General features: G+C 46.0%; 1 protein-coding gene across 2 annotated transcripts in view; it reads left to right on the top strand.

Annotated features, from left to right (window-relative positions):
- Positions 1-9,492: 9,492 nt before the first annotated feature.
- The window catches only part of ZFP37 (ZFP37 zinc finger protein), a 48,032-nt gene continuing 47,396 nt past the window's right edge, over positions 9,493-10,128 (top strand). Inside the window, exon 1 of one of the 2 annotated variants that reach the window (XM_043453532.1) lies at positions 9,493-9,895. In XM_043453532.1, coding sequence (XP_043309467.1) covers positions 9,764-9,895 — 132 coding nt within the window. In that variant the 5' untranslated portion in view covers positions 9,493-9,763. The remainder of the gene's footprint in view (positions 9,896-10,128) is intronic. The other variant, XM_043453535.1, reaches the window with a different exon arrangement.

Raw genomic sequence — 10,128 nt, 5'->3', positions numbered from 1 at the left:
TATCCTTGCTGTTGTTCTGGGTTCCCTGAAGCTTACAGTACCTGACCTCTTGCCAGGTCTGAACCCAGAGGGGTCCTATGAATGCGAGTGCCCCATGTGCAATTGGCAGCCACAGTAGCCAGTAAGGATGGCAAGATTCTAGTACAAGTTCCAATGTGACAGTGTGTTATCCCCACACCACCAAGCTATTTCTGACACCAGTTTGGTGTCTCACACTCCTGACACTTTGTACTCAGAGAAAACTTCAGATTCCACCGGTCCAGGGCTCCCTGTTACAAGACAGCCCCTGCCCCACTTGAGATGCACTCACAGCTCCAGGCTGTCAGCTGTGCCTCTGGTGGAGCCACTAGAGTGCAGAGGTTCCAATGACCCTTCCTGGGTTCAATTAACTTGCTTACAGAACTCTGCGAAATCTTTTATTGATTAGATTATCATTTTATAATAAAAGGCTGTAACTCGGGGACAGCAGACGGAAGACGTGCCTCAAGCAAGGTGAGGCGAAAAGGCATGAGCTCCCCTGTCCTCCCCGAATCCCAACCTGGAAGCTTTCCAAACCAGTCCTTTTGGGTTTTTACAGAGGCTTCATTACAGAGACATGATTAACTCATCAGACACTGGTGATGGGTTCAACCTCCAGCTCCTCTCTCCTCCCTGTATTGTGGGGTTCTGATAAGGTCAGGCAGCCCCTACTCTTTGGTCACTGGGATGCTCTCCAAAGGTCACCTCATTAACATAACAAAGCCCATTTATCACTTTCAACTTAAATTCCAGTGGCTTTAGTAGCCATTTCCTTCTCCAGGGGATCTTCCCAACCCAGGGATCGAACCTGGGTCTCCCACATTGTAGGCAGACCCTTTATCATCTGAGCTACCACGGAAGTCGTGCCAGAGCAAGACAAACACCAAATACATATTTCTTACTATAAATCACAACAATCAGGTCACAGGATAGCACCTTTCCTGAGTGCAGATCAGCCCTTAATCATTATACTGGTTTTATCTAAAGTCTCTAGAGATCTAAATTCCATGCCTACTGAAGGCAAGGCTTTGGGGAACAGGAAATGTATATATTTTGAGCAAAATTATAAAGAATGAAGACTCTGCCATGTGAACCTATTTGGGGGACCACACTAGATTTGAAAACTTAAGAAAGTCTACATGCACCAGGCCAATCAGATTACAGTTGAAGGATTTATTTTTAAAGATGAGATCTAAACAACCTCATGGTGACCCCAGAATGATTGGAGATCAGGGCCTTCCATGCACTTGAGCACTTGGAATTAATTCCCACTCCCATAATATGTGCACTTTCCAGGAATATGTGATACTCAATATCAATATGTGTCCAAAGGTAACTAGTGTGAAAATAATGTGCTACATCTCAGGATCCAAGGAACAGTTAATGAAGCCTCAGAACAGATAAAGACTCTGTAAGCACCAACAGCCACAGAACATTCTTTTCTTTTTTTTAATTTTTTATTTTACAATGGAGTATAGTTGATGAATAATGTTAGTTTCAGCTGTATAGCAGAGTGAACATTCTCATTAATGTGACTCAGCTCTTTACTCTGAGGCCTGGGTACCTTGAGTCTAATGAGAATAGATTCTGATTGGCTTGTGCTGGTTTTATCAGCTGTCAGCAGCAACAACCTGACCTAGAGGTCCCATTGACCTGGTGGAGGCTGTTTTTATAGAAGAGAAGATATGTGCAAAAGACAATGTAGTTCCCTCGATATGCTCCCTCCTGCTCATTCATAGAAATTATTCCACCTACAAGTACACTGTTTGCAATGAGACAGTGAATATATCCATCACATGCTTCAAATTATTCATGAACCACTGCTCTCAAAGCTGTGTGCTAGGTTATTTCTGTCACTCACCTATTATGTTTTTTTATACCTTCTGATCCCAGTTGAAAAATATGTCCATATCCAGACAAAAGCAGAAAAAAGTGTGAGAAAAATAAGAAAAATTAAATAAACTCAATACGATTGAGCCCTCAGACACAAGAGTGCTCTCAGAGCAAAGCCGGTAAGATGCCAGCGGAGAGCAGAGGTCATACCTATTTTTTTTTTAAACAATAATTTGGAGCTTAAATATGCTTTTTCAGCTGTAATCTCTGGTGGCATTTGTGTCAGGACAGCATACCTGAGTAGGAGCCAAAGGGAATGCAAGTAAAACAAACCATAAAGGTTTTCTAGTCCTTTATACCAACACCTTGCTGACCCCTGGCAAAGAGTGACTCAGTCTGACAGACATACAGATACACAAAATTGTTGAAAACAAATAGATAAAAAAACATGAAACAAAAGGACAAAATTGCCTTTACAAGGTATCTCCCTACAATCCAGTGGTTAAGACTTCACCTTCCAATGAAAGGAGTGCACGTTGGATCCCTGATGGGGAGCTAAGTTCCCATTTGCCTTGCAGCTAAAAAAAACAAACAAACAAACAAAAAAAAAAACCAGAAACAAAGCAATATTTTAACAAATTCAATACAGACTAAAACTTGTCCTCATCAAGAAAACTTAAATTTTTAAAAAATTGTCCTTCTCGGACGTTAATATATAGCAAAGAATCAAAATGCTTTGGAATTAACAGTTACAAAGTCCTGAGGACCAAGAAAATCAGTGGGATGTACCAAAGAGTGCTAACCTCATCATGCAAATGCCCTCGGGGGTGTGAGCCTCCTGACAACCAATCTGTGACTCCCCGGGGGCTGTCCGGAAGCTAGACAAGGCCACGCCCTCTGCTCACCTGGTCATTCCATGGTCCACTTCTGAGGCATCCAGACGTGTGCTGCAGATGGCAGACGTGGACACAATGAAAGGGGCTGCAAATGGCAGAAGGCCTGGCCAGCAGAAACAAGGAGTCTCCCACAGGGAAAATGGAAGGATTTCCTCCAAGGAAAACCTGTCTGTAAAAGAGAAGGGAGGAGATCGACATCCCTCAGAAAGAAAGAGAGAAAAACAAAGCATGGAGACGCAAGAGGCCTCTCAGAGCAAAGCAGGTAAGATGCCAGATTCTTTCTTGCAGACATCTGTTTTGAGTGATCCTGGAGAGAATTTGGGAGGCAGTGGAGATTGGGCTGTGGGACAGAGGAACACGTGCCAGATGTGAACTTGACACCTCTGAAAGGTGGGGAGAGAAACCCAGGGTGAAGTCCCCATCCCCTGTGATCCAGGGCTCTACCAGCTATGCCATCCTTGAGGTCTGAACTTGAGAGAGGGTTTCCTGGGGCATGCCTGCCAGGCAGCTCAGGAACTACTCTGTCCAGTTGAGATGTTCATGGAGGGAGAGGGGGGCTGGAAGAAACCAGGGTTTGGGGGAAGGGATGGCACGGAGCTGGAGGAGCAATGAGACTTGGAACCTTCTCTAATCTACTCTCCCCAGATTCCAGAAGTAGGTCGGGAACACTCACCCTGTCCTCCTCTCCACCCACAGAGGTCACCAGGCACAAGCGATGCAGAAGCCCGGATGGCTCCCCTGAGAGTCACAGGAGAAATGGCCATGGAAAAGAGAAGGTGAGGGGAAGACCACCCCCAGCACAGTGGAGATCTAAAGAGCATCCAAACTCCTGCAGAGCAGGACCTTACCACAGAGGAGGTAGGTTTCTGGGCTGGGCTTGGTAGAGGTGGGGATGTGGGCAAAGGCCCTGAGGGGCAAACTGAACCCCCCAGAGGGCAGAGAAAGCCTCTGACCCTGGTGAAATGCCCATGAAGTGGGAACAGGCTAAGAGGACGGCGCCCAGGACTTGGCCCGGGTTGCCAGCAGATGTTGGACGAGGCCAACAGAGTCAGTCTGGTGGGGGATGAGGCCTGGGGTGGAGGTGTTGGGACAGGCAAGGGGCGGGGGTGAATGTGACAAGAAATTTCAGGGGCAGCGCACATCACGGGAACCCCTCCTGTTCTATCTCCCTCCTAGGTGCTGCCCATACTTCCCGGCGTCTCCAGGACAGGGGGGCCCGGTTCCGATCGCCAACGTGGGCCCGGGGCCAGAGACACGGCCAGTACAAGCCGGAGTCCAGGCCCGCCTCGCCCAAGCGCCCTCGCAGAACCCAGGCACCTGAAGCCGCCGCGCCCCTGGAGGCGCTCACGTCCAAGCTCTCCAACCAGATGGGAGCCCTTGAAGTGGTCCTGGATGAGTTGCGGGCCCCGGGGGGCGCCTTCCTACCGATGTCCACAGACCGAACGGAGCCCACGGCCTCGCAGCGCGCCTGGCTCACCTGGCAGCTGACGCACGCGGGCGCCGCCCTGCACTGGGCGCTGACGGCGCTCGACTCCTTGCTCGCCGCGCACCACGGTCCTTCCGGCCCGCAGGTCTCACCGCCCTGGGCGCCTGGGCCTTAGCGGCGCTCCCCGCCATTCCTCAGGCTTGCACGGCTGCGGGGAGGCATTTTGTACCCCGAGGCGACGAGTTTCCCTCGCAGAGGACAGAAATCCTCCTGTCAGGGGAAAAGGTGTTCAGCGAACAGATTTCAGCTCTTGCTGCATCCCAGCTCAGGCAGATGGGTCACCGTGTCCAGAAGTCAGTCTGCAGGATGGCGTTCAGAGGACAACACTTTTTTAATCCCGCAGTTCAGATTGTATCCCCTAGTGATGTGATTTGTGTCTTTTCATCCCTCCATATTTTCCTGTTTTATTTGAAAAAATGAAATGAGGAAGAGAGAGGGACACAGAGAGGGCAAGGAAGACAAAGTGGAGGAGGAGGAAGACTTACAGATAGCTAGATGTGGAAATTGACGTAGACACAGATGTAGAGATTGATGTGGAAATAGGTAGCTTCCTAGGGGTGGGTTCCACTGCAAAGAGCAATTGTCTTTTTTGGGTTTTACCAGAGATTGGGTTTCTTTAAGGTTATGCTTAGAAATCTACCTTTAACAACTCTTTATATCAAATGAGCTATCTGGGTTATATGATGAACTTTGTAGATTTTTGGTGTTGATATTAAAATTACATTTTTTACTTATGGACTACAATGTTCTACATGTACTGCAATAAAAATTTAATATCACAATCCTTTGTCTGTGTATTTGTGAGTGTCCTTGCAGGTGTTCTTGTAGGGTCCGGAGTCTTTCATTAGCCTTTCTTTTTGTATTCCCTTTATTCACTGTATCAGCTTTAAAGAGATTTTACTTAGAATCCTAGATTCCACAGCAATGTAAGTGCACGCATCAAGAAAATGTTCACAAATGTATATGAACCTATGTCACCAACACTTCAGTTAAGACACGCAGTATTTCTGTCATGCCTTTGCAATCTTTATACCAACCAATATGAAGTCATGTCTTTTTAAAGTCATGTCTTTTGAAGTCATGTCTTTTTAAAAAGCAGTTCCTTTTGACATTGTATTGACCTTTGTGTCTCACTGATTGGATGTATCGTGTATGTGTGCAAGCTGTTACTTCAGTCATGTCCAACTCTTTGCCACGCTATGGACTGTAGCCCACCGACTCCTCCATCCATAGGATTCTCCAGGCAAGAATGCTGGAGTGGGTTGCTATGTCCTCCTTCAGGGGATCTTCCCGAGCCAGGGATCAAACCTGTGGCTCCTGCATTGCAGGTGGTTTCTTTACCGTTGAGCCCCTGGGAAGCCTGGATGTATTGTGCCTATCCATAAAGTTTTCCACTTGCACTGCACCACACTTCTTGAGTCTCACTTCATCACTTACTCTTCATAATATAGAATGATAAACATGGATGATGAGGGATGGCCTGCAAGAGTCCCAGCAATGAGAACCATGAGAGTCAGGGTTCTTAAACTTAAAATATGAAGGCATCTTCTCCAAGGGAACCTGTCCCTTCAAGAGAATGAAGAAGGATAAAGACCCAGTCAAGGATGGAGCCAAAGAGGTTTTTGAGACCTGGGAGGACTCTTGAGGAGATGAGGAAGGTTCCAGATTCTTCTTTTTGAAGATCAGGGTTGGGAGGCGGCAGTAAGCTTTGCATACTCCATTCATCAATCTGAAATGCTAAGTAAACTGTTGTTTATTCTTCAAATATCAACTGACATATCCTTTCTTCTGGGTAATTTATAATAATTCTAAGACTAGATTCTATGCTTTCATGGCACCATGTATCATTTTTGAAGCACTTATCATAGTCCTGATTTAAATTCTGTGTCCTCATTTGAATAATACTCATCTGCTCCCATGGAGCCTAAGCTCTCTAAACGGGACCCATGGTTAAGAATTTTTCCCATTTTGTATTCACACTACCTGGCATAGTTCCTGGCCTATAACAGATGTGCAATAGATATTTCTAGATAGGAGCTGAATTACCAAATGCATGAATGAGAAAACATTATGTGGGATCACACAGTTCTCTTTATTTTTGTGAATACGTCTTACAGAAGACCCATTGTAGGACAATTCCTAGAGACAACTGTAAGAACGTCTATACAGTCAAGAGCCAAACTACAGGCTAATGGAGGGGACAGAGTTTCTAACTCAGGTACCTAAGATTGTATAGATGATAGAGTCTGTTGATTGGAGAGGAGGTAATAGAGATTATCTGAAGCAGAGACAATTTTCTGGGTTTCTTTGATTTGACAATTATCATACTCAGTTGAAAGTATCTAAACCTTTACCAAAACTCACGTGTAAGTATTTAATCCACACACTGATCCTTATAATATTTACAAAGTTGATTCACATTTAACATTCACTCCTTTGGGCCTCCCTGGTGGTCCAGGGGTTAAGACTCTGTGTTTCTACCTCAAGGTGCACACACTTGATCCCTGGTTGGGAAACTAAAATCCACCATGCCACTGAGCATAGACAAAAAAAAAAAAAAAAAAATTCACTCTTTTACTATTTATTCTGAACTAGGAAACTGACTGACTCTTCCATGTAGAGAAAGGATGGAACTTCTTGGGTAAATTGAAATGTTCCTGGTCCCCATTCCACGACCTTTTCTTACCAAACTCCTTCATTCTTCATTTCTCTCCTCTCTTCTTTGCTTCCCTTCCCCCTCTTTAGTGCAGAGAATATCCATACCCTGCCTTGCCTATACTTTTCCACCCAGTTATGTCTCTGAATATTGCCTCCCCCCAAGGGCTCTTTGAGGATAATTAGACAATTACTCAGAATCAAGGGCTTGGAGAGTTGTTACAGTTGAGAACAGCCTTTTGTTTAGAGATATGTTGGCATTTGTTTGGATTTATGAGGAAACACTAATGTTCAAGCAAAGCCTGGAGAAACTGGCCTGCCTGTCTCCTTTTAAAACTAGCTGGGAGGAGATAGAAAGCAGAGAGCTTTTTTTCAAACATAATTAGTGGACCTCTTAGGATTGTGCTCTAGGGACAAAGTCAGGACTTTATCTGAGGAGTGAAAGTTGCTCAGTCATGTCCGACTCTGCAACTCCATGGACTATACAGTCTGTGGAATTCTCCAGGCCAGAATACTGGAGTGGGTAGCCTTTTCCTTCTCCAGGGGATCTTCCCAATGGAGGGATCGAATACACGTCTCCCGCATTGCAGGTGGATTCTTTACCAGCTGAGCGGCAGCAATTGCCATACTCAGATGGTGAGGTCAAAGATGCTCTATCTGGGACACAGAGGGAGGCGCTGTTTCCAGTAGATGAAGAGGAATCTCAATTACAATTATATCCTTCAATTTTTGGTGAATCTTTAGTTTTCTACTGCTGCAGACCAAATTATCACTAACTTTACTGGATTAAAACAACAAAAATTTATTATCTCAGAGTTTCAGCAAGTCAGAAGTCTGAGCATGGTATGGCTGGGTTCCCATCAAGGGCACACAAAGTTGAAATTCAGGTGTTGGGTGATTGTGTCCTAATCTCAGGCTTCACTAGAGAAATACGTGCTTCCAGGCTCCCTCAGGTTTTCGGCAGAAGTCATTTACTCTGCAGTTGTAGGAGTAACAACTCCTTGCTAGTTATTGCTGTGCTCAGTCATGTCTGACTCTTTGCAAGCTTATGGACTGTAGCCCACTAGTCTCTTCTGTCCATGGAGTTTTACAGGCAAGAATACTGGAGTGGGTTGCCATCTCCTACTGTCTTGCTAGTTGGTAGACCAAAAACCACTCTCAGTTCTCAGATGTGGCTTTCAGGTCTTTACTATGTAGCTTCATCCACAGACCTTCTCATATTTGAAATTTCTGACTACTAGAAGGGTCCAGCCACTTTTAAGGATTCCAGTCAATTAAATTAGGCCTACCATGATTATCTCCACTTTTTATCAACTTCAAGTCAACTGTTCATGGGGTTCTCTTCCAATATTCATTGGAAGGACTGATGCTGAAGCTGAAACTCCAATACTCTGGCCACCTGATGTGAAGAACTGACTCATTGGAAAAGACCCTGATGCTGGGAAAGATTGAAGGCAGGAGTAGAAGACAGAGGCTAAGATGTTGGATGGCATCACCAACTCAATGAACATGAGTTTGAGCAAGCTCTGGAAGTTGATGATGGACAGGGAAGCCTGGTGTGCTGCAGTCCAGGGAGTCACAAAGAGTTGGACACAACTGAACAACTGAACTGAAAAGTCAACTGATTTGGGATCTAATCATGGGAATAATATTCCATGCAACCACACGTTCCTCCTGCACTGAAAGTTAGGGGTTCTCACAAAGGTATAACACTAGGGAGTAGAGAAAAATGGGACTCATGCTAGAATTCTAGGCATCACAATATTTACAACATAATTTGCCCTTAAGTTGATGTCAGAAGACTAGGAAGACATTGCTGGGACTGGGGATATCCCCTTCTTTTCCTCAAAGGAAAGTGACCTCGTTTTAAATAATCCTAACTCCCCTGCGCCAGCACTTTTCTACCTTTAAAAATACTCCATTCTGCATAGCTCCTCAGATGGCCTTTCTGTTTGTAAGATGAAATGCTGTCCCATTCATGAATCTTTTAATAAAGTCAATTAGATACTCTAATTTACTCGGTTGGATTTTCTTTTTTTAAAGCACATATAACTGGAAGGTGCAAAACAGGCTATGTTTGACTCTGGAAAAAAAGAATAAAATATTTGGGATAATTTTACCGGCCCCCTGCCCCACTGTAAATTCCACAACAGGGTGAATAAAGGCTGTGTCTGAATCTCCACGGTTTTCTCATTATCTAGCAAACCCAAGCAATCCAATCTGCCTACATTACAAAAGCTCAATACATAATTGTTAAATGAGTGACGTTTGTGCATGAAATGGCCCAATGAGAAATTATTTCTACTCCAATTGCTTGATTACAATGTTGGACTGAAACATCACCATCGAACTCTGGCTCTCACTGAGGAGCGATGTGTTCACTTAATTCGGTGAGTCATTTTTTTCTCAGTGCTCTCATACCATAAATGAAATAAATTTCCAAGATTAGCGTTCTCTCTCTATAAAACATCTATGGCATCTGCCCGACTGGGCATTTCCTTTTTCTCCCTCCAGTTTCTCTCATTATCCCAGCTCTCTGGAGTCTGCGATGGTCGGCAATTCCTGGTTTCCCCGCAGCTGGTTGCAGTGACTGGGAAAAGCAACTCCACATTCTGTCCTCAAGAACCGAAACCTCCGAGTAGCGGGACTGGGGTGTCACGCACAGTGAAGCACTCTGCAAGTAGCACTCTGCGAACCCGGTTTCTGCCAGCTCGCATCTCATCATCCGGGCCACGGACCTCCAAACCTTCCCCAACAGCCGGGTCTCCGCTGTACGGCGGCGCCTCAGTCAACATGGCCGCGCCCATGACCCAGACTCAAGGGCGCCGCCATCGCAGCTGCCCGACCCGCCGAGGCCGCCCTCCGGGTGGTCGCCATGTCGGCGACCGCCTGCGCCCAGTTCCCGACAAAGCCAGCGACCGTGAACCGGAGGAGGAGTGCAGGGACAGCCGAAGAGGCCGAGTGTTTTCCGGAGATGGCTATGTCGAAGCCCGGGGGCAGCGCTGCGGTGAGCGCGATGCCGGGGCGGGGTGGTCTGGTGGTCAGCTGTGGTTTAACCGGGCATCAGTGGCTGGTGGGTTACTGTAGTTTGTGAAATAGGTGATTTGGGAATTGGAGTCAATGCTGAAGGGCCTTTTGCAGGGGCGGGAGGGTGATCTTAGCATCCTCAGGGAGTTAAGGAATAGTGCTAGAGGGCTGTCTGCAGTTTAAGGAAATCGCTGTTTGAGGGATCTGCGGGAC

This window comes from Cervus canadensis, chromosome 30, assembly GCF_019320065.1.
Source record: "Cervus canadensis isolate Bull #8, Minnesota chromosome 30, ASM1932006v1, whole genome shotgun sequence".
Classification (NCBI taxonomy): Eukaryota; Metazoa; Chordata; class Mammalia; order Artiodactyla; family Cervidae; genus Cervus; species Cervus canadensis.
The sequence above is the reverse complement of the archived record's forward strand: the minus strand, read 5'-3'. Positions and strand labels throughout refer to the sequence as shown.